The 26,950-nt window shown below is 44.5% G+C and overlaps 1 protein-coding gene across 2 annotated transcripts; it reads left to right on the top strand.

The window, feature by feature from the left end:
• The first annotated feature begins 2,267 nt into the window (after nt 1-2,267).
• Nucleotides 2,268-25,242, top strand: RNF20 (ring finger protein 20). 2 transcript variants are annotated; one of them, XM_062018895.1, is made up of 21 exons: nt 2,268-2,286; nt 5,222-5,284; nt 5,546-5,716; nt 5,848-6,015; nt 6,121-6,268; nt 6,430-6,612; nt 7,817-7,935; nt 8,645-8,791; nt 8,973-9,050; nt 9,342-9,461; nt 10,709-10,888; nt 11,080-11,215; nt 12,874-12,995; nt 13,316-13,713; nt 14,322-14,439; nt 15,940-16,089; nt 16,957-17,169; nt 18,274-18,399; nt 22,601-22,741; nt 23,097-23,198; nt 23,426-25,242. In XM_062018895.1, the coding sequence occupies exons 3-21, from the start codon at nt 5,588-5,590 to the stop codon at nt 23,600-23,602; spliced, it is 2,955 nt and encodes a 984-aa protein (XP_061874879.1). In that variant the 5' UTR covers nt 2,268-2,286; nt 5,222-5,284; nt 5,546-5,587; the 3' UTR covers nt 23,603-25,242. The 2 variants fall into 2 exon arrangements, with proteins under 2 accessions (XP_061874879.1, XP_061874878.1); XM_062018894.1 differs by lacking the exon at nt 2,268-2,286 and adding an exon at nt 2,847-2,945.
• Nucleotides 25,243-26,950: the final 1,708 nt, after the last annotated feature.

The raw sequence follows: 26,950 nt of genomic DNA, 5'->3' as shown, positions 1-26,950 counted from the left end.
TTCATACATACCAGAATGTCCATGACCTCTAATGGGGAGGCATTTGTTAAATAAATTGGGGGCACAAATAGCCTTTCATGAGGAGAAAGAAAATATTCTGCAAGAAAATGCCTGGGAAGCACAGATATGTATTCCAGGAATTAATATGGATGAAAGATAATGAAAATAAAGAAGTAGTCAATGAGCTCTCCGAAGTTGTGAATACAGCAATTCCTTTTGTCTGGGTGGCCAAAAAACCTGGAGAAGCTAAGTTGGCAGAACCAGGAAAAGGGAAGTTAAAGCCAGGAGCCAAACCACCAAGGTGGAAACAGTATCCTATGGAACTGTAGGCCCATGTTGGACTAAAGCAACAGTTAAGTACGGCCTGTAACAAGAATTGCAATTAGAGTATAACACACCAGTTTTGCCTGATTAAAAAGCCACATTCAGAAAAATACCATTTGGTCCAACATCTGAGAGCTATCAATCAAACAGTAATGGGTGTACATCCAATGGTGTCCAACCCTTGCACCTTTGTTAACCATGACAGTTGATTCTAATATCCATTTTACAGTATTAGATTTGAAGGACTTATTCTCTTGCATTCCTTTGGAGGAACAAAGTCAGAAGCTATTTGCTTTTGAATAAGAAAGCCCCACAACAGGAGGGAAGATGCATTTATGGTGGACAGTGCTTCCTTAAGGGTTCAAGAATAGCCCTATGACCTTTGATGAGAGACTTGCAAAAGAATTAGAGCAGTGGTGAGGTAAGCAGACTGATGTTACCTTCTTACAATATACAAATGGAAGCAGCTTCATGATAAAGGGAGAGCAGAAGGCTAAGTATACTGTTGTCACTTTAGAAGAAAGAAGTGAAAACAGTGAATATATCTGCTCAAAAAGCCAAACTAATTGCACTCACATGAGCTTCAGAATTGTCAAAAGGAAAAATGAGTAATACATGCTCAGGATGCAATTTTGGAAAGAAAGAGGACTATTAGCATCACAAAGGAACCCTATAAAATATGGTGAAGAGATTCTAAAGTTAGTTGAGGCAGTTAATAAATCTAAAGGAACAGTAATAATGCACCACAAAAGCACACTGATGTGGGCAAATCCATACAATCAATGGAGACAGAAAAGCCAGTGAGGCTGCAAAAGGAACTGCTTTATGAACAAGTATAGCAGCTCTGGTTCCAGGAAAGACTTTAAAGATTTATGCCCCTAAGTAAACAGAAAAACAAGCTAATTTGACGGAGCTCTTGAGATGTTTAAAAACTACTGAACCGCGGTGGAAAACTCTGAACAATGTACAGTGACTCCTCACATAATTAGAGAACTCATGGACAAATTGCAACGTCCGTATGGGAGCTGAAGCCTTAGTGGAAATGCTAAAAATGTATGCTATGGGAATTAGCATGCTAAAAAATGCTACAAGTATTGCACAATGGTGTAAAATTTGTTTAAAAAACAGTTCCCAAATTTGAAAGAGACCTACACCAGAAGAGGTAAAAAGATGTCTTATGCTTGGAAACTATTGGCAAATTGACATTTAAATTTACTGATAATGGCTGATACTTTTTAAGGATGGCCTGAAGCTTTCCCATGTCACACAGACAGAGCAAAAGAAGTGGTAATGTTAAAATAATTAATTCCTAGATTTGGAATTCCAAATGGGGTATAATTGAACAATGGACCTAATTTTATAATTGAAGTAGTACAAGGAGTGTCAAAGATCTTAAAGATAAAATGAGGCCACACTCCTTGAGTATGGCTCCAATCCAACAGAGAAGTGGAACCCTAAAGAGACAAATTTCAAAATTATTTCTAGAGATTTACATTAAATGGGTGGAGGCTTTGCCTTTGTCTTTATTCAGGGTCAGGATCACCTTCAGGATTAAAGAAAAAGTTAAGTCCTTAATGTCTGGAAAATAGTATCTGCATAATTTCTCTTGCAGATTTTATCCTCTTTGCATAGATTATGAAATAAATGAATAAGCTTTTCAGACAACACTCTCACACTTTATCACAAAGCTGCAGCAGCTCACTAGCTCACCGAAATGAAAAATAATGGTAGAAGCTTTGCTTTTTGTTTGGGAGCTTGATGCTCATTCAGCATATAATCTCATAGCACATTGCTAGGCTGGTCTATCAGTCTTGTGTATAGCTGCATACTGTGTTTTATGGCATGGGAACTGTACCTTTATTTTCCAGCAGAAAGCTGCTGACTGGCGAGGGGAAAGAGCACCCCAGCACCTGCGCGGAACACTTGCAGCTGCTGAAGGGACACCAGATCTGCCTCAGACTGGTAAGTTCAGCCGGAACTCTGTCAGTCTAATGATGTTTATAGGGATTTTCATGTTTTTTCTACAAAGACGGGTGGAGAGAAAATGTCACAAATTTTAAACTGGGATTATATGAGATCTTCAATCTCAGCCGAGTCAGGGCTGCGCGGCACACGTAACTGTATGCGTTGCACACAGCTAAACGTTACCTGCGTTACGAAAGTTTACACACACTTTACATGTACCCATGGACCCCCGCGCAAAACACGCAGGTGTCGGGGAGAACAGCCCCTCTGAGGGACGCGGTTCCGCCGCCGCAGCCACCCTGCCGGGAGGCCCAGCCAAGCCCGGCCTCACCCAGCCCACAAACGGCCCCCCAAGGCCCAGAAGAGCGTGTAGGCAGGGCGGCTGCACCAGCCATCTTGCGTTTGGGTAAGGGCAATAGCGTCAGTCGCCTCCGCGGCACCATGGCAACGGCGGCCATGTCGGGCGAGGGCAAGCGGCAGCGCCAGTGCCGTCCATGACGGATGAGGGCGAAATGGCCGCCGGAAGGGGCGGCCGCCGATCGCGCTGGCCGGAGAGCGCGGCTGCGCACGGGGATTGGGCCGGCGGCAGCGGCGGGGCCTTCCGGGGGGCCGGAGGAAGGCGGCGGCCGGAGTGTCTGTTGTGGGGCGTCCGTGGGGTCTGTAGAGAGGCGGCGCTGGGCTTGGGGAAGCGGGGGGTTGTGTGGCGGCAGCGCGGTGCACCCGTTGGGGAAGGGATGGGCCCAGAGGCAGGACGTGCAGGGGTGTCGTGCGGAGCAGCCGTGGGCGCGGGGCTGCCCGCCGTGAGGCAGCCGAGGACTCGGGGCCCGGAGAGCGCTGCCTGACCGCCCAGAGCCGCGCAGCCGGGGTGTCCGGCTGTGGTGGGCCGTGTGGGAGGCTCCCGGGAGTGCGTGGGGTTTGGCATCCCCTATAAGTGTCAAGAAGCAGGAGCTGGGGTGAGGGCACGTCCCGGACCGCCTGTGGGCTTCTTATTGTGCGCGGGGGGATCCACGGCGGCTTGCAGTGGGTTTCGTGCTCTACGTGGAAAGAAGAGTGGTGGCAGATGTGGAGCTCAATGTACCTTGGGGGCAATGTATCTGGGGGGCATCTCTGGGATCAGAATGGGTGGCCACAGCGGGTCTTTTGGGAGCTCCAAAAAGCTGTGAGTTACACGAACAAAAAAAGAGAAAACGTAGAGAGTGTCTGGTGTATGGAGGAAGCCGAATGGTGAGCTTTGAAAGGCTTCCTGATGAGAGATGCCACGAGCATGGGAAACCGTTCAAAGGCACTGGTTGTAGGTGACTGGCTAAGTATTGAGCCTGGGGAGGTTTGCTCTCAGCATTTGGTTGATGATGGTCAGAGTTGATGATGTTTGGCCAGTGGTAGGTGTGGGGAGTGCCAGGTAGAGGTGTGTTTTGGTCTCCACTAAGAGTATTTTAACCATAAGAGGGGGATCAAGATCAAGATGATGGTGTGGTAGGGGAGGACAGTGAATCTTTGATGAGAAAATGTGATCTGTTTGAGGAGAGAAGAAGATGAATAGCCTAGGACTGAAAGTAAGGTTGAGTTCCTAAAGGAAAGAGTCAGTGGTCGTGAAAACTTAGCAGGTTAGGTCCTGGCATACAGTATATATGGTTATGAGTAGTGGGAAGAGGATGAAGTAGACCTGTGAGGAATGATGTCAGGAGGCAGTGGAAGAAGTACTTAATCCATGGACAGAAAATGTAAAAGGCAGTAGTCGTTTGTGGCTCACTGGGCTGATAAGTAGTAGATGTTTTTAGTGAAAGCTTTTCCCCTGCCTCCTTCAGTGTCCTAGTCATTCTAGCTAAAGTCAGTGCCCTGTAAATTCCATTGCTAAAGGGAGGAAAATGGTTAAGTGGAAGTGGTCTTTGTTTATTTTTTTGTTTTGAGTTGTATTTAATACGTATGTTAAAAGACAGGCTTCAGGAACACTATACATGCTGTTTCAGTAGCTCATTTAGAAGTAATATTTATATTATTTTGCATATGGTGAAGGGCAATGCTAGGGTAAAGGATAAGATTTGATAGAGCAGTGTACCAGCTTAACCTTAAAAATACAGTAGCCTTATTACTCAAGTAAAGCAAATACACAAGAGTTGGTAGGTTCAGTTTGTAGCCCTTAGTTTAAATGTAAATGCCATTATAGATTTAAATGGAACAGTATAGATCTTGTATGGCCTGCATTTTGTTTACTTCTAGGTTTCATTTAGTTTAGAGGTAAAGAGAGATTTGAGGACTGAGTTGGCTCAGCACCAGTGAAGAAAGCTTAAATCTAAGGAAGATCTAATCAGTTTCATTTTCTATCACTAGCTGCTATATTTGTTTTGGAAACCTTTTAAGGAGATACTTGTTATTTTGATAAGTAATGTTTTAGGGAACTGCAAGAACTACTGTTTGAATATAAGAAAAATACTCTTTTAGGGCTGAGGATCATCAAATACTGCAACAGATTGCCAGAGACATTGCTGAGCTTCTGTCTCTGGAGATTCTCAAAAGCTGACTGGACAAGACCTCTGGCAACCTGGGCTGGCTGACGCTGCTCTGTGCTGGAACACTGAGAGGTGATCTCCAGAGATCCCTTCCAGCCTCAACTATGCTGTGGTTCTGTAACCAATAGTCCAGAGCATTTCGAGTTGCATTAACTTGGGGATAAATGCTCTTAAAACATGTCTGTGTGTCTCCTGGGAAACAGAGATCTTTAAACAGGTCTTTACAAACCTTGGTGTGGCATTGCTGTTCAGTTCCATAGGATTTGTAAAATCTCTGTGTAAGCTCCTTTGTTTTTGCCCTCAGCTTTCACTGACTTTGAATGTTGATTTAATAAGAACAACTTGGTTGGTATGAAGTAAACTGGTTCGTGTTAAAGCACCAGTTGCATGTTAAAGTCTAACTCACGTGATTTTTGTTAATACAGGGAGAGATCAAAAAAGCAGAGACTGAATCTACATGAAGATCTATTTCCACAGAGTGTGATAAGGTACAGTGTGTCCGTTTTAACATTACAGACCAGAGGAATTTTCTCCCCATCAGCTTGCTCATTGCAGTGCTTATCTTAGTGTTGTCCTATAAGACTTAATTTTTGACCAATGTTTTCCAAAGCTTTTTAAGTTTTGTGGTTTGTACTGTGTTGAGCATTGTGTTGCCTGGATGGACCAGTATGTTAAGAAGCTTAAACTGAGTTGGTTGTGCAGGTGTATGTTTGCTGGGTTTTTTTTTAATGCTCTTCTTTAATGTCCAGGAAGAACATTGAGAAAGGAGGAGTCTATGTGCTTTGGCCACCATGTCTGGAATTGGCAACAAACGGGCAGCTGGAGAGCCTGGCCCTTCTGCACCTCCAGAGAAGAAGGCAGGGGTTGAAGATGCAGGGACCACAGTCGAGACCATTAAGCTTGGTGGTGTTTCTTCAACGGTACGTCATCCTGATAGATCCCTACTTTCTTGCTTTTTTTGACCTCAAAACAAAAAAAGTCTCTGTACCTTCTGTATGAGTCCAGTGATGTAGTTCGTGTGCAATGTGCCCTGACTTGTGCCTTTGCACAGGAGGAGATGGACATCCGGACCCTGCAGACCAAGAACCGGAAGCTAGCAGAGATGCTGGACCAGCGACAAGCCATTGAGGACGAGCTACGGGAGCACATTGAGAAGCTGGAGCGTCGTCAGGCCACAGATGATGCCTCTCTGCTGATTATCAATAGGTACTGGAATCAGGTTAGTAACACGCTTTGTTATCTTTTATACATTGTTCTCTTGTTCTATTCCACTCCTTTTATTCATGCCCAATCTTTGTCTTGTCTTATTTGTCCCATCACTCAGTTTGATGAAAATATCCGCATCATACTGAAACGCTTTGACCTGGACCAAGGTCTTGGAGACCTTTTGTCTGAGAGAAAAGCACTGGTGGTACCGGAACCTGAACCAGATTCAGACAGTAACCAGGAGCGCAAAGATGAGAGGGAACGAGGTGAGGTGCCTGGATGGGGATGATGGAGAATATGGATTTCAGCTGCGGATGAAGCTGATGCCCCCTTTGTGAAGGGTGACAGGGGCTCTCCTAGTGTGAAGGCTAGCAGTATGTTGCCTGCCAGAGCACATTAACTTTTTTGCATCTCTTGCTGTTTCCAGGCGAAGGACCAGAGCCAGCATTCTCCTTCCTAGCCACTCTAGCCAGCAGCACTAGTGAGGAGATAGAATCTCAGCTGCAGGAGCGTGTAGAATCCTCCCGCCGTGCTGTCGCCCAGATTGTGACGATGTATGACAAGCTGCAGGAGAAAGTGGATGTGCTGTCGCACAAGCTGAACAGTGGAGGTAAGATCATGGTGGCTGATTGCTGTCTGAAACTCAAGAGTCATCATCTTACCCCCAACGTAGACATGGTTCCACACTGTAAGCTTTTAGACCTAATCCTTTTTGTGCTCATTTATTTCCCAAAGTAAATTTATTTAGCTTTCTGAACTCTCAGTAACCAAACCCTTTACTGAAGAGCAGGACTATATGCCAGAAGTGTGTTATAACTGCCTCTGAGTGCTGAGAGCTTTGCCTAGTGTGTTGGGCTGAGGAAAGGCTTGTTTCTGCCTTGTAATCTGGTTGCCCTCAGCCACTGTGTAAAGATATTTATGGTTACACATGAAGAATTGAAACCAGTGTTGCAAACTGATGTTGGACTCCCTCTCTCTTGCAGTCTAGTAAAAGATGTAGGAATAACCAGCTCCTGAGTTTCCGTTGAATTCTGGGCAGAACGGTAGCTAGCTATTATCTTGGTGTGCTGAGTGGAACAGTCAGTTTGAACACAAAGCAGAGCTCTGCAAAAGACAGACAAATGACTAGCTTCTGAAAATTAGGGTAGCAGATTTAACTGGCTCTCTGAAAGGCTGGAGATTAGAATTTTAGTCTCTTAAATGAAAATTTTGGTGGAATATGAACTCATCTTTGGTTTGCCTTCTGTCCAAGTGTTTTGTATGCTCTGATCAAGGAGCACTGGAAAGTCATACATTGATGTAGCAAAGTGTCACTGTCCCTGATTGGCAGTGTTGAAGTCTGTAGTAGCATTGGCATTAGTGCAATGTGAGCCTGCACTCAGGTATTGTAATCGTCATCTGATTTATTAGCTCAAGTCACCTGTTATAGCAAGTTTATGCATGAATTTGACCTGCATCAAGGTGTCAGTGTGTTAAAGGGGCATATTCTATGTTGTTGATACTGACACAATTGCAATGATCCTGCCATTAGGGGAGAGTAACTGAGTCAGAGATATGTAGTATATTAAACTGCAGAGCCTTTTGCTTAGTGTATGCAAGTCAAGGCTACATGTGGCTGGAGATCAGACCCTTGGGAACTATCTGCTGGAGAGATAACAGTAAGCCAGACATTTCCTTTTCTGTTTTCTTTTTTCTCTCTTTGCTGATTAAGAATTAGAAACAACCTTCCGTTTCAGGTTGTTGGGTTTGGTTGTGGTGCTGTGGGGATTTTGTTGTTGTTGTTGTTCAGATCCTGTTCTTTATGCATCTTTCAGATATTACATTGATGGAAGAAGCAGTCCTGGAGCTTAATACCTATCTTTCACATGAAAATGGACGGCTGCAGGAGCTGGCTGATGTTCTCCAGGAAAGACATCGAATCATGTCTCAGGAGGTATAAAAAGGACAGATGAAGAAATCTGTTTCGAGGTCTAGTTTAGAGTAATTTGTGGTTACCATAGTTTGGAAAACAGATTCTTGCCTTGGAGAGGAACAGGAGCAATGAAGTTTGAAAGTTGCCTTCTGAACAAAGGTTATGGAAATGTTGATGTGGAGAACTATAAGAGATTTTTGGTGTAATTCAGATCGATTTGCTAGTTATATCACATCATACTGAATGCCTACGACCATATGAGTGAGTTGAGTGGATTTAATTTTAAAAGAAAACAGAACAGAGGAAATGGTGAAGTGATGCTAAGGTGTTTGTGTGAATATCTGAGACCCTTCATGTGACATCACTGTTGTTTCAGATTCCTTGATTTCTCTGCAGCATGTGTGAAAGTGTAATGACATTAGTTACAAGATGATCCCAATCATTAGAGGGTTCATGTTATTTACAGTATTTGTTGCGAGGTTTCAGTTCCTTTAAAAATTATTAACACTGACCCTGCTCAGCCTTAAATCTCTAAGCTCTTCAGTGATCTGCAGAGTAGATGAAGATATGGATTGAAAAGATGAAAAAAATTGCCTTTGAATAAGCTGAGGTGGCTGCCTCTGTGCTCTGACAGATATTAGTAACTTCTGCCCTTTCTTAGTTTTCAGTGTTTATTTTCATTACCATGTTGAGATTCAGCCACTGAACACTGACACACTTTTGATTGTAGTTCTCCAAGCTGCAAGAGAGAGTGGAGACAGCAGAATCTCGGGTGTCTGTTCTGGAGACCATGATTGATGACCTTCAGTGGGATATTGACAAGATACGCAAGAGAGAGCAGAGGCTCAACCGGCACTTAGCAGATGTTCTGGAACGAGTAAGCACCTTCCTCTTTGCCAGGAAACCAGAGTAATGTGTGTAGTTTTGAGATGGGTGACATCATCTTATGGCACTTTGCTGTGAGAAATGAGAACCTGCAGTGTACCAGCTTGAATATGCTATGTCAGCAGTCTTGGCATTTCATTGAGTATTAATGAAATCTGTTGCTCTTTTTGTAGGTAAATTCCAAAGGCTACAAAGTGTATGGAGCTGGGAGCAACCTCTATGGGGGCACAATCACCATCAATGCCCGCAAGGTAATATTGAGGGCAGGGGGAAGAATAAAGTCAAAGAGACCTTGTGCATAGGGCCATAGATGGGAACATAATTTAGGTACCTACTTTGCTACAAATCTGGGCCACTCTGGGCAAGCCATTTTGTCTGTTTAAGTTTCCTACTTATGAAACAGACCTGATGGAAGCTATGTATCTCATGTGGTAATGCTACCTGACTGCTAAGTCTGCAATTTCTGTTACTGTATACAGTTAATTAGTACCCTCAGTAGATACATTAACAGAAGGATTTACAAGGAGTTTATCTCCCAACAGTTTGAGGAGATGAATGCAGAGCTGGAAGAGAATAAAGAGCTTGCTGGGAATCGCCTCAATGAGTTGGAGGAACTACGCCAGGATCTTGAGGAAGTAACAACACAGAATGAAAAACTCAAGGTGAGACATCTGTACTTGTCTGAAGGTAAAGATGTTCTATGTGCTTGGTTTCCTCTCTATCTTGCTGTGCTGTGTCTCCAGAAAACCTCATTAATGCAGTTCTTTCCTGCCCTTGCTCTGTAGCAGGGTTGTATTTTGTACAGGTACAATTTAGCAGGTTTGTCCTTGAACTTGCAGTTCAGTGCATTGGTGACACCATGTGGTCATCATTGGAAATTGTAATGGTTTCTTCCTGTTTTCAATTCTCATCTATTTGGTATGTTTTAGTGACGTCTAGTTAAAACGAATTTCACCTCTTTACAAGTGTTGACCCTTCTTGCACCTTCCCACTGCCCTGTGCAAGTGGAACCAGGGAACTGAAAAAGTCTGAGAACTTGTGTAGGACACCTGGGTTCTTGAAAGAATTGATAAGCTTACTTCTTTCCCAGTATGGTAGAATGAATAGATGTGAAACAATGTATGAGTTTCTTGTGTCTTAAAGGTGGTCACACAAAAAGCTGTCCCTCTGTCATAGATAATGTATGATACTGAGAACGTCTAAATTTTATCTTAGTGATCAATAGATCTGTTAGCCATCATAAGCAGTGTCTGAGCTGGTAAGTTTCACAGGTGAAGTTTCAGAAACTGTCTTTAGGTACCTCTAAATTTGCTTTATCCACATTAATATGTTTTGAGAGAAACACTGGCTTAAAACTGTTGTTTACACATACATCTTAACACTGATTAAGAGAAGTTATGTGTCGGTTTCACTGATGGTGGTCATAATCACTTGCTAACCTCTTTTTAGAAGAAAAATTCAGGTTCTGTACATCTACTTTCATTTCTCTTCCTTTTGGTCAATATGTTTCTTTCTGGTAGAAATCAAACATAATGCCTGCTTACACATGGATTTTCTGTAGTTTTCAATATGTCCATCTTTATTGTTTTAGATCAATTATGGTTTTACAGTAAATCCATGGAAAAAACATATCATGTTTTTCAAGCTCCTATCTTTGAAAGAAACTATTTCAGAACCTGAAAATCAAAGACTCCTGTCATGTGACTGCAAGGAGACCAGTCTAGTGCATACAGAGAAAGTACAGACTTTTGAAATTGATACTGAATCGTATCCACTTCACTTCTATGCTTCTAAAGTTCTACCTTTGTCTTGTGGCACCGTGACTCATTGTCCTCCTGCTTTCCAAAATAAATGCTAAAGACGAACAGAGAAGTTTTCTTCCTGTAGCATGTTTTTGTGTCCCAACTAGGTTGAGCTGCGACGAGCAGTGGAAGAGGCTGTGAAGGAGACCCCAGAATATCGCTGCATGCAGTCTCAGTTTTCTGTTCTGTATAATGAGAGTCTCCAGCTGAAGGCACATCTCGATGAGGCCCGCACTCTTCTTCATGGCACTCGCACCACACACCAGCGCCAAGTGGAACTAATTGAGGTAGCACTTAAGTTCCATCAGATCGGGGAATGTGACCATCCCTTTGTCCCTGTGTCCCTTTGCTGGGCCTGCGTGGCTTTGGGAATGCTCAGGAAATTTAACTGCCTGGTTGTAGTCCGTGTGTTCTGTTACCTCATATTCAGGGAATGAGAGATACAACACCACATTCTGTCTCCTTTCTTACTCTTCAGAGGGACGAAGTCAGTCTTCACAAGAAACTACGCACAGAGGTAATTCAGCTAGAGGACACCCTGGCACAAGTCCGCAAAGAGTATGAGATGCTGAGGATAGAATTTGAGCAGACGCTTGCTGCCAATGAACAAGCAGGTATGGAGTCTTCTGCTGTGCTTTAAAATAACCAGCTAACCCCTGTTGCCCACTAAGGCCCATTAGAGGCTGCATTGCAGTAAAACACGTGGCTTGATTCTTTGTTATTGCTAAACACTTGTTTTGGCAGGTCACTATCTCTAAAAAACATTTCTCTCTCTTCATGTGTTCTATGGGAAGCCAATCCCATGTTATCAGATTTCCTTTTAGATGTTTGCTGGTAATTTGATTTATGACAGAATATTTTTCATTATTAAAAATGACTTTTGTGGGACTCTCGTTTACAAGTTTCAAAAGACAACCTGCCTGGCTAGGAAACTAGTAATTCTTAAATTTCATCAGAGAAAGTAAATATGTTATTTCTAAAGTAGCATTTAAATCATAATTTTTTGTAGGATTACATGCTTTCCTTAGGAACTTGGGGAAAAAGCAATACTAGTGGGAAATCAGGACTGGGAATTTGCAAGGACTTAGAGTTGCATACAGAACTGGCATGACTTCTGTCGTGGTTTAGGCCCATCAGGGAACAAAGACCACGATTAGCCTCAAGTACCGAAGAGGCTGAGAATTGCTCAAGGGCAGGGAGGGCTTAATTGCCGCTTAAGGTTCAGGACAAAGCAGACCAGGCTACTCGGTTTGGGGAAGAAAAAAAAAAAAACCAGAAAATAATTTAATGCGACATCAACTAAAACATACCCACAAAAACCCAAAACATAACCAAAACGAAACAACACAGAGGAATACGTCAATGAAGAGTCCAACCAGCCTTTTTAAGAACACCTTCCCGCCACACCTCCCCTCTTCCCGGGCTCAGAGCCCTGATCCCGGGGTTTTTACCTTGCCCCTCCCTGAACGGTTCGGAGGGGCAGGCAGTGGAGGTCTCAGTCAGTCTGCTCCCAATAGCTTCTGCCGTTCGTCCCTCCTCAGGACGTGCCAACTCCACACCAGTCCTCCCTGCAAGTCCGTGGGGTAGCTCACACACATGGCAGCCCTGCACGGGCTGCTCCGACGTGCACCCAGTCCAAAGGCTGCAGCTCCTCTCTGCTTCTCGTGTGGGGCTGCTCTGCGGCGTGCAGGCTCTCCAACACGGCCTGGGCCATGGCCGTCTCCCCACACAGTCCCTCGCCCGTCCGGGCTCACTCACATGGAGCTGCTGGTGGCTCTCAGTCCTGCCACGGATCTCCATAAGTTTCAGGGGCACAGCTTGCATTCTCGCCACGGCCTGCAGAAGGGTCTCCGGTCTACTGCTTCTCCTTCCTTCCTCCTTCTCTGGCCGAAGGGTCCGCGTGGTCGCCTCCATCTTGTATCCCTCTTACACCTCCTGACTCGCATTTCAAATTCCCGTCCCCTAAATACTGATCGCAGAGGCGCCAGATTGGCCCAGCCGGGCCGGAGGTGGGTGTGAACCCAGGAGCCGGGGGAGGGTCCGCAAACTCTTTACCGGGTCTTCACTGCAACCCGCTCCCCCTGTTACTAAGCCAAAAGCTGCTCCTTGCTAAACCAGAACAACTTCTTACTGCAAATGTGTTGTGTTGCTCTTTTGTGTGGCAGAATATTCATAATCTTAACCAATTTTGGTTTAGCTTATTCTCCATGAAAGTCCTCACAGGACGTCAGCAAAAGTATGGCTTGTTAAAGCTGTCTTTCTGTTTCTGTAGGCCCAATTAACCGGGAGATGCGTCATCTCATCAGCAGCCTCCAAAACCACAACCACCAGCTGAAAGGAGAAGTGTTAAGATACAAGCGCAAACTGAGAGAGGCCCAATCTGACTTGAGCAAGGTATTAGAGCAGGAAATGCCAGAAAAGAGCAGAAGGTGCTTAGGAAAAGGAGGAATCCTGTCACCCTTGCCTGCAGTACCAGCCTTTCTGACATGCCATGCAGGACGCAATGTAATTTTCAACAGAGCTCTACGCTCTACTACTTCCACTTAACCAAATGAACATTCTTCCTTTGTAGCTGTATAGTGCTCTTGAAAAGACCAGTAGCAATTATGGAAGGCACAATCAAGAAGACAAGGGAAGAGGGGTAAGGTAGATTTCTGGCTAAGAAATTAATGTTTTGTTTTCTCTGTGTTGTCTTTCTTGCTATTCCACAACAGATCCGCTCACGCAGTGGTAGCACTCTCTTACAGTCCCAGTCCAGCACTGAAGACACAAAGGAGGAACCTCCAGAGATCAAGCAAGAGCCTGATGATCCTTCAGCCCAGGTGCCTGTCCCCAAGGCTGTTTCTGAAGATATTAATGAAGTGAAGGCCAGGCGAGATGAAGAGGAACGGGAGCGAGAGAGACGGGAGAGGGAGAGGGAGCGAGAGAAGGAAAAAGAGAAAGAGAGAGAGCGAGAGAAAGAGAAAGAAAAGGAAAAGGAACGAGAGCGGGAAAAGCAGAAGCAGAAGGAATCTGAGAAGGAGCGAGAGCCCAAGGAGAAGGAGAAAGGGAAGCATGAAGATGGAAGAAAGAAGGAGGCTGAAGTGATAAAGCAACTGAAAGCTGAGCTCAAGTAAGAGTTGTTGTCCATTGCTTTCTTGCTGGAGTAGTGATGAAACTGAAGTACTTGTGTGAGATAACTCGTAGCTCACTCTTCTGAGGTTAGCTTAACTGAAGCAGCATGAGAGGTTTCTGGCACCCACTGTGTTTGATTGTGATTTGGACAATGTAGTATCATTTCTCTTAAAACAGCCTAAAGTATGAATTACCAAACCAGATATATCATGGTATGGTCCAGTAATATTTACTTGTTGCTGTCATAGTAATTGTGTAAAGCTTTACAGCAGCAGGTTATTAATTGAGTGCACAGTAGTCTTCTGTGCCTTGGACCAGTACCAAAGCAGAGGTGGATAGTTTGTTGTCTACTACTAGGGTACATGCTTCTTCCCCACTCCACTTATCTTGATTTTTCAACTCAGATGTGTCTGAATATGTTTCTTTTCAGCCTCCAGCCTGTACTTCTTTTCTGTTTTACATTACCAGGGTAAGATGAGCCAAGGACAACTCCGTATGCATGCCATGTGAGAGAGAGAGAAAATATTGCTCCAACTCTCACGCTGAGTACATAACAGCATAACTTTCCTGCTATGTTCTCACCATTGTCTATCTTCCTGTCTCCAGGAAGGCTCAAGAGAGCCAGAAGGAGATGAAACTGTTGCTAGATATGTACCGCTCTGCCCCCAAAGAACAGAGGGACAAAGTGCAGCTTATGGCAGCTGAGAAGAAGGCAAAAGCTGAGGTAAACCTCATCTCTCCTTTTCTATTAAGCACGTTGACTAAGACTTCTTTCTGGGAGGTGTACAGGGAGATTTTGGAACACTTTCCTCTGGAAAGGAATGATCCTCTTGCTCAGGCTGAGGGATGTGCCTCCTGCTTCCTCAGTTGCAGATTCAAGCAGTAGCAAAGCTGAGCACACGTTCCAGAGACACATACACACAGAGGACACTGACATGCCAGTCACACTGCTACAGGCAAGGTGCTGACTCCAACAGCACATACATACAGAACCCACAAAGCATAAGTGTACTCAGGCCAGTCTCATTCCTCTTCTTCAGCTGTTAGGGATAGAAATTTGTTAGTGCAGACACATGCACAACACTTTAGGTTCCCAAGCCCACATGTATTTGCAGATCCCTCAAGTACCAGCATGGCCCCTCTATCTGGTATGTCTGTGATCCCTTACCCCTGTGTCCTTACCCTCTTCACCTACAGGTCTCACCCGTAGCTAGCGCTTGTTCCATGCAGCACGCATACACACGAGGCAGAGACATTACACAGAGATAGTTAAGAAAATATTTAATAAGAAGGTACAAGAAGATAGGAGAGTATGCAGTGATCATATGCAGAGCTGAGCCAGAAGTCTGTAATGACTGCCCTCATTTTAACTGTGATAAGTTCCTTTTATACTTTTGTCAGTTTAACCCAAATTTGTTCATCCTTGCTCTCCCTTCTCCTGCATGTTCCTCCTGGGCTTGTACAGCTCTATCAATTCATATAGCTCTCTCAGTCCATGATCCATCCCTGGCTTACAGTCTTAGCAGTTACAAAGTCTAGGTGTGATGCCTAGAACTGATGCTTGTAGTTTCTTGGTATCCTGTCAGCTATTGTGACTAGAGAGGTTTGTTTCTTGTCTTTGTCTCCATGTTTGTTTTGTCAGGTTTATGTCTCTAGATTTTGTTTCTAGTTTCTTCATTCTTGTCCTCATCTTGGCCTGCTCACCCCTTTTTCACAATTGACAGGCTCCCCAGTTGTAAATCTTGCTGTAATAAACATCCTTACATGCTCACATACTCTCAGTTGGTTTGACTGGCCAGGTTTGGTTCTCATTGCTGCTGCCTTTAGCATTTGTCTCACCAGGTTTCTGTCTTTGGATGTTTTGTTTATGGCTTCCTCCTTATTAGTATTCATTGAAAAAGCCCTTGACTAGATGTCCTGTAAAGAAGCAGATGCTTTCCATCCATATCCCTTTATACTTAAAACTGCAAGAGACTAATGTTTCTACTCTGCTAAAAGAGGCTGTGGAATTTTCAAAGGTTTTGAAATCAAGATGGTAGACTTTCAGCTTATTTTAGTGGTCCATCTGCCAGTAATACGTTTTCCTGTCAAGATGAAATTGGTTTTCTTTTCCAGTGCTTTGAAGGTAGTTTCTCCAATGTTTCACACAATTGTGGGGAAAAAAGATGCTTCATTTTCAGGACGTTTCTTGTGTTTAGTGTTGTTTGTTTTGTCCTTGCTGTAGTTGGAAGAACTGAGGCAGAGGGTGAAAGAATTGGAAGACAAAGAGAAAAAGGAGAGTAAAAAGATGGCTGATGAGGATGCCCTCCGCAAGATCCGAGCAGTGGAGGAACAAATTGAGTACTTACAGAAGAAACTAGCCATGGCTAAGCAGGTGAGAAGTTTCTGAGGAGTTCTGTCTTGGGCTAGAGCATTTGAGAAGGAAGTGCCTTCAGGTTACAGCCAGCAAGATTACTTGAGAAGGAATGTCTGTGTCTGTGTGTGGTAGACATGGGAGTTTTGTCTGTGTTTATCAAAGATGAAGAAACCCACCTGGCCAAAAATTTGACATGAAATAAAAAGCCCTGCAATACCAGGGTGTCACAAAGCTCATGGTGGGGGTGATGGGGAGTATCCACAGTTCATGTAATTCATATACGTGGACGGTACTGTGACATAACCTTCCACAAGAATGGGCTTAATCTCATGACGAGATTGGAACCCACTCCTGTAGAGGAGACACGGGCCAGTGAGTGACCTGACATATTTTTTTTTTTTAGCATTCAGATTCTTTTCCGTATGTAGTACAGAACTGCTCTGTCTCGCCACTTACTTCTGTAACATTGAAGTGGCAGAAGTGTGTTTAAGGGGCTAGCAACATGTTAGCTGGAAGATACCGAGTTGTCCACATGTAGAATTGTTGGCCTAGTGTATATGACAGCTCTTCTGCTGGCTGCCTGAGGTTGGGAGCTGGTTTCTGCCGAGCCCTGGCAATGACTGTATCACAGCTGATTTTGCCAGCAGGCAAGCCATAGTCTGTAAATGGACCATCCCTGTCCTGCTCCTTGTAATTCAGAGCATTTCTGCCTTGGTGTAGACTTCTCGGGAGTACTTCTTTCTGGTTGCTGGGAAGATACTGTTCTCTGATACCGAGACCTCTTTCTTCAGCTATGCTAAGTTTGGTATCTCTGAGTAAAATGTCCAGAGTCATTGTAGTGGGATATGACAGACAGTTTTGCCATAGCCTGTGGTTCTTTCATAGGAGGAGGAGGCCTTGCTTTCAGAAATGGATGTCACAGGCCAAGCCTTTGAAGACATGCAGGAGCAGAATATCCGCCTGATGCAGCAGCTACGGGAGAAGGATGATGCCAACTTCAAGCTGATGTCAGAACGTATCAAGTCCAACCAGATCCACAAGCTGCTGAAGGAGGAGAAGGAGGAGCTGGCAGACCAAGTTTTGACACTGAAGACACAGGTAACTTGGGAAAAAGAGAGAGGATAGGAGAACTGATGGGCAGGTGGAGATGTTGTGTGTTAGCTTGAATAGACAGCTAAGTTCTATGCAGCTGCTGGTTGCCCCCTCAACACCGAGATGGGCGAGAGAATCGGAAGGGCAAAAAATGTGAAAACTGATGGATCAAGATAAAGGCAGTTCAGTAGTCAAAGGAAAGCCACATGCACAAGCAAAGAAAAACAAGGAAGTCCTTTGCTACTTCTTATGGCAGGTGGGTGTTCAGCCGTCTCCAGGAAAGCAGGGCTCCATCACATGTGATGGTTATTTGGGAAGACAAATGCTGTAACTCTGAACATCCCTCCACATTCCTTGTTTCTGCCAGTTTTCGTGGCTGAGTATAACAACTTCTGGTGAGGGGTATCCCATTGGTCAGTTTGGGTCAGCCATCCCAGTGTCTTACCCATCCTCAGCGCGCTTGCTGATTGGGAGCATGAGACGTGGAAGGACTGTGCAAATAGTATTTAGCCATGGCTAAAACAGTAGTGTGTTATTGACAGTGTTTTGGTCACAAATCCAAAATGCAGCACTGTATGAGCTACTATGAAGAGAATTAACTGTATCCCTGCTAAAATCAGTACAGGAGGGAGTGTTACCCTAATGAACTTGGGTGTGATGCATCAGACTTTAAAGGGTCCTGTCTTAGTGGAGAAGCAGAGACTGCTGTATGAGTATAAAATGCCCTACAGGTTGGTTGCTATGGAGAGCAGGAGGGAGAAGGGGAGTGGGAAGTCACTTTCCTGTGATAATGGTACCTCTACATGTATTTTCTGCGATTTGAACCAAGGTGGAACTGTTCACTGCCTTGCAGCAGTTCTCTAAGACACTTTCCTAAAAATAAGACATATTTTTTGGGAGTATTTGACTGCTAGGTTTTAAAAGTTCACTGGAGAAGTCTGGATATAGCTCTTAAACTGCTAGCTTGTCTGTGTTCAGGGAGAAAAAGGCCAGCTGAAGAGGTAGTCCTTGGTAAGGGGATAGTTTGATCATGCAGATTTAATGACATCTCTGAAGACCTGGCAGAGCATGTGTTTCAGTCCTTCTGTGCCTCCTCTTTCTCTGTCCAAGGTGGATGCCCAGCTGCAGGTTGTACGTAAGCTGGAGGAGAAGGAACACTTGCTGCAAAGCAGTATTGGAACAGGCGAGAAGGAACTAGGTCTGCGAACGCAGGCCCTGGAAATGAACAAACGCAAGGTGAGCCATTGCCCCAGTCCTTCTTGGGTTGTAAAAGTTGAGCTGTCTTTTGGGAAGCAGGCAGCACCCCAGCTGTCACTGGAGTTACAGAACCTGGTGTTCCCTGGTGCTAGTACACGAGAAAGGCAGAGGAGTCCTGAAGAGAGTTCCATGGCTTTGTCCAGCTGGGGACAAAGAGCCATGAGGATGCTCGCTCACTCCTCCCCCTCCCAGCAGCATGGGGAGGCAAACCGGAGAAAAAGGGAAAACCCACGTAGGTTGAAATAAGAACAGTTTAATAGAACAACAATAAGAAGAAACAAGTTCAGCAAATGATGGACTATAGAAAAGAAATGGTGTGTGCTGCAGTTGCTCACCACCCGGGACCCGACACGACCGCTCCCGACTGGCAGCCAAACCCACAGTTCTGTAGTGCTTCTTCCAGCCAGCTCCCTGCCTGTGGGCATGATGTCAGTATGGTATCAAATACCTGTTGGCTGGCCTGGGTCAGCTGCCCATGCTGTGCCCCTTCCTACTCCCTCATCAAAGCTAACCCTATCCTAGCCCAAACTGGGACATTCCACCCCTTATTCTACACCATCTACATCATGCCTAGTTTCACACTACGCAACATCTAAACACCACACCCTTTCTCTGAAAAAATATGGGCACACACAGAGAAGTATATCATTCCCTCAGTTTATAGGCCATCCCCATAATACTCCCATTGAGTCCATTCAGTCCATAACTTCAGGTCTTATTCATCAGAAATCTTTTGCAGCAGGGCAGATGGGGTATGTGTGAGATAAGTCACTGATGCACTATCAGGAGTTTGCAGCTGGTCTATTCGGTTTGTCTTATCTGTAAGTTGAAGGCACTGATCTTTAGGATGTCACTGGGTGCCAATTCACATTCCGCCATTCTGTATCTTGCTCGTCCAGGTGCATCTTTCAGTGATCTGGGTGGTTCTTACTGGAGTGTCAGTGATGTGGCATAGAGCAACTATGGTAGTAGTGACATGCAATAGCAAAGTTATTTAACAACTTCTATAATACAATTCAATTCATGGGATTCACGGGCTATTCTCACCCAAAATCAAATTCCCTTGATGCACACACTGAATTTCCCCATCCTTGTGCATCACCCACCAAGTGCACCCAGGTCCCTGAGCAAAAACAATCCCACAAATGGATTTGCTTTTATCCAAGATAGAACTCACCCAGACTGCTTTCCCTAACAGGTCTTTTACATGCAGTACAGGGACTTTATCCCCTTCTACAGTATGTAAAAGTTCCCGATTGGGCAGGGCCAGCTCTGTTCACAGATCCTCTGGAGCTGACTAGCCAGGTGACCTTTTCTAAATGTACATCCCAATGTTTGAATGTCCCACCCCCCATTGCGCTCAATGTGGTCTTCAGTAGTCCATTGTGTCATTCAATTTTTCCCGAGACTGGTGCATGTTAGGGAGTATGATAAACCCATTCAATGCCATGCTCTTTGGCCCAGGCATCTATGAGGTTGTTCCGGAAATGTGTCCCATTATCTGATTCATTTCTTTCTGGGGTGCTGTGTCGCCAGAGGATTTTTTTTTCAAGGCCCTGGATGGTGCTCTGGGTGGTGGCATGAGGCACAGGATATGTTTCCAATCATGTTGTGGTTGCCTCCACATGCACATGGCGTTTGACTTGGCAAGTCTGGCAGAATAATGTACAGCTAACTCCCTCAGGTACTGGATACCTTTGTCCATTGTGGTCCACTTGCCTGAGTGGCATATGATACTGTCTTTGAAGGAGTATCTCCCTTTCACACCTGACAAAAGTCTTCTCCAGAAGCTGAGGATTTGTGTTTTTCTTCCAATTGCCTTGTCAATGCTGCCATCCCAGGACAGAGAGCCCAGCTGCCTGGCTTCCCTGCCCTCCAAGTGCAAGCTGTGGGCCCCATTCTCCCAGCATCGGAGCAGCCAGGTGACAAGGTGCTCGCTTGGGTGGCGGCTGTGATCTTTTCGCACTTCTCGCAGTTCGCTCAAGGACAAGGACGGGTGATTGTCTCTGGCTCTGACTCTGACTCTTCCTCCCGTTCCCGTGATGACACTCGTTCATCTTCATCCCTCACAAAGCGAACTGATTTTTTTTATGTATTTCTTTTTCTGGACAGGAGCAACTAACACTAGCACAGGTTGAGCCTCTGATTCAGGATCAGTGTCTGCAGTTGGAGTAAGGGTAGGAACAGCGTCAGTTGCCTCAGTTTGAATAGCCACAGTTGTTGCTAGGGTGACATTCCTAATCTGTACAAGTAAAAAACTCTTCCAATACCTGTTCATATTCTTCTGTATGTCAATCCCTCCATATCTGCCCAACCTCATAACAGTCTGAAAAACAAATTTTGCAACTCTACCCAAGAAAAACACCCTACCTAGAGGACAGAGCAATAAAACCACAATGGCTGGGACATCCCAAGTGTATTCTGAATTGCAGTTAACATGAATGAGTAAGGGAGGATGGAAAAAATGGAAAAATTACGTCCCTCCATTTTTCCCACAAATTGAGTGTCACTATTGTCACTAAATTCTGAGAGGAAATGGCCAAGTTGCAGAAATGCCAACCAAGTCATGTACAAGTACTGGCCTAGCTCCATGCCCAGTGATATAACCATACCATAAGCCAATAACAACCAGTGTATCAGAACAAGTGTTTTTGTCCCTTTTCCAAAGGCCATAAACACTATCACAGAGAATACATAGTGCATCTGAGAAATTATTGGCCAACACCATTTAAGCATATAAATCAACATTGTGACCAGCAGCTTTTTTAAACTAATATCAGAAATGTACACAAGAAAATTGTTTCAGCCCATTGTGTCTTATTTCAACCCTGTGGGCCCCACGTTGAGCGCCAAATAATGTCGTTGTTTTGTCCAGCCAGGGACAAAGAGCCACGAGGGTGCTCGCTCACTCCTTCCCAGCGGAGCAGGGAGGGGAACCAGAGAAAAAGGGGAAACCTATGTAGGTTGAAATAAGAATGGTTTAATAGAACAACAAGAAGAAGAAGCAAGTTCAGGAAAAAACCAGTTATAACAGTAAATGAGGGGATATACAAAGGGGATGGTGTGTGCCGCAGTTGCTCACCACCTGGGACCCAACTTGACCGCTTCTGACCGGCAGCTGAGCTTGCGGTTCCGCAGCGCCGCCCCCGACCAGCTCCCTGTACTGGGCATGATGTCAGTATGGTATCAAATACCTGTTGGCCAGCCTGGGTCAGTTGCCCATGCTGTGCCCCTTCCTACTGCCTCATCAAAGTTAACCCTATCCTAGCCCAAACCAGGACATCATTGAAGACTGATGTTTCTTTTAATAAGGAGGTGCAGGTCATATGTGTTCTGTTAAAGTCTGATTGGGAAGCTGAAGTAAGGTGCCTTTAAAAGGAAACCTGAAGAAGAGGCAGCAGCCAGATGAACTTCAGTGGGGTTAGAGCTTTTATAGGCAAGATTGGGTAAGTAAAAGGAAAATACATCTGGGGAATGCAACAGATGTCTATCAGTAAAGTACATCTGTTATGACTAAAGCAAGGCAAAATCTTGTGGTTGATGCTGCTTTTGTTATTAAATGTTTAGTAGAAATGCAGGAATGGCATTAAAACACAAAAAGCAGAAATACCGTTGTGGCGAGGAGATGAGGAAATTAAGCACAACCACTTGTGCTTGGTATCACACCATCTGTTGTAGTGAGGAAACTTGGCTAATAGATTCATTGGTGCAAGGACAGTTATAGAGTGATAGGAGAACTGGTGGAGAGAGAAAATGATTAAAAACTCCTTATCTTTCAGTTCTCTCTAGTTCAGCTATAGAACTGCCTCTACACAATTTAGTAGAGAAAATACAGAAGGTGGAAGGCTGAAAATATTTGAAGAGGAGAAAAAGTGTGTGGTCATTAGGATTTTTTTACATGATATGCATTGAAGCGTGATGGGCTGGATCTACTGAAGAGGAATGTTGAAGCTAAATGATTAAACTTGTTAATAAGATATTTTGCTGTTGAAGCAATGTTTGGGGAATAATTCCAATTACTCCAATTGGAAGTACCAAAATTAGATTGAGAAAATAGGTCTGCAGCAGCCCAAGGAGTATTCTCTGAGTAGTCTTGGATTGCCAAGCAGAGGAACTAGAATTCAGCAAAGTTCTCTTTCCCTGTTTTGTTCTTATATACTGGCTTTTTTTTTTTTTTCAGGCCATGGATGCAGCCCAGCTTGCAGATGATCTGAAAGCTCAGCTAGAACTGGCTCAAAAGAAGTTACATGACTTCCAGGATGAGATTGTGGAAAACAGAGTAACTAGAGAGAAAGAGATGTTCAACTTCAAAAGGGCTGAGGTAGATACCTCATGCACAGTGTTTTGCTATCTGTCTGCCTTGGTATCCATGTGTATTGAGCTTGGAGTGGATTCCAGTTACAAAAAACTATTTTGGGGGGGGTCTGGTTTCACTTCCATTTGAGCTTGATTGGGGCTTGGCTTTTTAAGGTTTTGCCCATAGATAGATAACAGTACATGTGGCACCAGGTGACGGTGTAATCTGCCACAACTCTCTTGGTCTGTTGAGGATGATAATACAGGTGGAGTGCTTCAGCCAGGTGCAGTGTTTGCCAGGTGCTTGTTCTCTTTGGTCCCTGAGGAAGTTGTGACAGAGATTATACTGCTCACTTATTTGGTCTCTTGTTTTTATGCAGGAGGATATTTCTAGGTTACGGAGGAAATTGGAGACCACCAAGAAGCCTGACACAGTTCCCAACTGTGATGAGATACTGATGGAAGAAATCAAAGATTACAAGGTGAGTAGCTGTGTCTGTCAGTTTAGTTCTTTTTGGTCAAAAGGCTATGCTGTCAAGTTTTCAGTGTTTGACATCTCTAGTCTGTACTCTGGCATTGAATATCAATCTGGCACTGAAGAAACCACCTTCTGCTTATGAGGAATAGAAGGACTTTTGACTTCATTCTCATCCTTTAACATGCCTAGTGCAATTCAGGGGCCCCTTACTCTGATATTTCTGTGTTGCAGGCCCGCCTGACCTGCCCATGCTGCAACATGCGCAAGAAGGATGCTGTGCTTACAAAGTGCTTCCACGTCTTCTGTTTTGAGTGTGTGAAAACACGCTATGACACCCGACAGCGCAAGTGCCCCAAGTGCAACGCTGCCTTCGGTGCCAATGACTTCCACAGAATCTACATCGGCTGATCCCTTCACTGGGGTGACTGGAGGTTGCCACTTCTGCCGACCACCAAGCCTCCCTCATTTTCTGGGACTTTCACCTTTGGGGCAGTCAGTCCTTCTGTCAGCTCATCTGCAGCCTGTTCTGGTTAGGGTATGGACAGGAGCAGATTCTGGATCTTGGTTCCTTTCTAGTCCCTTTTATTTTATTCTTGCCCTCGGTGTTTGTGGATTCTTTGTCTCTCGGAGAATGTTTGCCATCGCTTTCACACTGCCAAGTTAGGGACATCTAACTGAAGTCTTGCCTTGCTGAGAAGGAGATGGTGGTGCAGCAGAGATGAGGCGTTTATTTGAGGAGTCTGCTTTGGAGGCCAAGTCCCATCAAGGTATGGTAGTGTTTCAGAGAGTTTCCCAGTTAAAGGGCCAAACAACAAATGAACATTGACATCGGTAGAGTTCAGTGGAGCGACTCACACATGTATCTTCTGAGTAAGGACAACAGTCTGTAAAGGCTGGTGTTTTAGTAAATATCCTTCTGTCCCCAAAGGCAAATGTACACCTTAATACCCCAAAAAGGAGAAAAAGAAGACACTGGGAGAGTCTTTGAAAATAGCATTCCACTTACGAACCTTGGTTGATGTGGACACCTTCCCTTAGGTTGAGGCATTGCTGTCATTATCCTTAGTTTCCAGAAGAGAATTTTTAGGGGTTACATTGCTGCAACTTTGTGACACAGAGTAATCTTGTAATGCACAATATTTAATAAAAGCTGTTGTCCAGGTTACTGTCCTGTTTTTCTTGCCTCTCGTAGTATCTGTCTCTGCTTCTGTGCCTTGTCCAGTTATTGGAAGCATTTTTCACGAGCTTTAAGCTTCTAAAGTAGAGGAATTCCTTCCTTCCTGTTCTCAAGAAATGGTTAACTAAAACAACCTTTGTCCTTTTGGCTCTATCTTCAGTACTTTACTCTTGACACAGCAGAAGGGCCAAGATGCTGGATAATTTATGTAGTCATTTGTCAATGGCTGCTGCTAATTTTATGAAAGGACGTGTCATAGGTTCTGGTCTGTATGCTGTCAGTGCTGTGAGGCTGTATTTGAAATCTGCTGCTACAGTCAAAATGCCAAGTCATTTATTTAGAGCATTTCTTCATAGGATGTAGTGTTTTACTTGTAAACTTACTTTTCTTGGAAGGAGTAACTGACAGAGGTTTGTCTGACCTGTATCCCTTCCCTGAGTCATAAAATCTGTATTACCTTCCTGTATTTGCTATAAGAAATAATAGAAGCAATAGTAAAATGAAAGCAATTAATCTCAGACTTGGAGTATGCAGCATTATTTTTATATTTATGAAAAGATGTATAAAATATGAATTAAACCCTGTAAATTTTGATGAACCCAGAAGACACATGACTTGATCTTTGCAAGGGCAAGCTGGGATGCTGAGATGTTGTGATATGACTTCAGTTCTGATGCAGGATGTGCAGAAGTGAAAGCAGAACCCTCTCTTCTTGCACTGGAAGTTGTTCCCTGGATTACAATTTGTGATGTCAAATTGGAGAAAAAATGGTGCGTTAGGAACACTAACGGTAGATTTTCTGGTACAAACGCCTGTTCATCAAAGCCAGGACCTAAGTTGTCAACAGGCATTGTTTAGAGCGTTTGACAGCTTTGCTGTAACAGCAGACTTCCTTCTACAGCTGTTAACAACAACCTGAATTGAACAGCCCTCACAGAGGTGCAGAACCCCTTTACCCTTTCGCAGTCACTAAGTCACATCACCTTCCTACTGAAAATAAAACTTGAAACTTTTGTGGTACTGGTAATGTTCGGTTCATGGCAGGAAACACTTCAGGCAGTCTTGCTTTTTTCTCACTCCCCCCAGATGATGTTTCCTCACCAAGAAAAAAGCATTTTCTTATTTACAATAATAGTTTAGTTTAAGCTCATTTAAGAAATGACTAAATTTCTCCCTCTGCTTAATTTAAACATGAGAAACATGAGAATCTTAGATTGTCTGGTTTGACTTGGCACAATTAGTAGGAATAATGAAAAGTTTATCAAGATTATAAATACTTGTCCTGGTTTAGCGAGGAGCCGCTTTTGCTTGGTAACAGGAGGAAGGGTTTGCAGTGCAGACCCAGGAAAGAGCTCTTGGACTGTCCCCTGGCTCTGAGGTTCAGACCCACCTCCGGCCCAGATGGGCCAATCTGGCGCCTCTGCCATCACTGTTTAGGGACGGGAATTTTAAATGCATAGGAGGAGGTGGAAGGGAAGGCCAACCACACGGACCCCACAGCCAGGAAAAGATAGAAGGAGCGATGCTGAACCAGAGACATCCTTCTAGCCCACAATAAGAGTGGGCAGAGAGCTGGAGACTCCAGGTCAGAGGGAGCGAGCAGTCTAGACTCCAACCCGGAGGAGATTAACCGGGGTTGCAGTGGCCTGTGCAGGGCTGCCTGGTAGGAGACACCAAGCTGGAGCAAGGGAGGACTGGTGAGGAGCACTTCTCAGGAGTGTGATAAGTGGCCAGAGACATCAGGAAAGGGCTGCACCCTCATTCCCTGCCCCCTGGCTTATGGGAGGAGGTAATGATACCGAGCTTAGAGTTTTGAGCCAGGGAAGAGAGGAGGAGTGGGGGAAAGGTGATCTTAAAGAGCTTGGTTGTACTTTCACCATTCATCCTACTCTGTATTGTTTTTTGGCTGGATATTTCTGTTTGTTATGTTTTGGTTGGAGATGGATTAAATTAAGTTTCCTTTTCTTCCCCAAGCTGAGTGGTCTTGTCTGTTTTATCCAGTACCAGAAAGAGCAATGAAGCCCTCCCTGTCCTTCAGGAGTTCCAAGGTCTGTGGTACTTAAGTCTAGTCATGGTCTTTTGTCCCTGGATGGGCTTAAACCACAACAGTACTTCAAGGGAATTGAAGGAAAGCATTGACCAAAAAAATCTGTCTAAATTCAGTGTCTGAGCCAGAGTAATTAAATGTAAATAAAGGAAAGGCCTCATCTACAGTCTTCATGCATCTTCTTGTCACAGCCCTTCTTCCCCCATCTTACACAGTCCGCAGGCATTGACAGGTGTATGATGCTCTTCATCCCACAAGTAGCTACAGCAAGCTTTCTGACTCATACAGGATCAGGCTGGAGCAATAGCTGAGTAAGAAAATGACGTTGCCAAAACACGTCTCTGTTGGGCAACAGTACCTTGGCCCTTCTCACACAGAAGGCTTCCAGTTGGTGCTGCAGTAGCTTGGAGCAGTCGCTGTTCTGCATTTGATGTGGGAGTAGCTCCTAAGGCACCCCCCAGAATTACAGACAATTGCTCAATGTTAGTTATTAGGTGGTTGACTTTTTTTTCACTTAAATGTTTGATTTTAA

The sequence above is a fragment of the Colius striatus genome, chromosome Z (genome assembly GCF_028858725.1).
Source record: "Colius striatus isolate bColStr4 chromosome Z, bColStr4.1.hap1, whole genome shotgun sequence".
NCBI lineage: Eukaryota > Metazoa > Chordata > Aves > Coliiformes > Coliidae > Colius > Colius striatus.
Note: the sequence above shows the minus strand (reverse complement) of the source record. Positions and strands in the feature narration are given on the sequence as shown.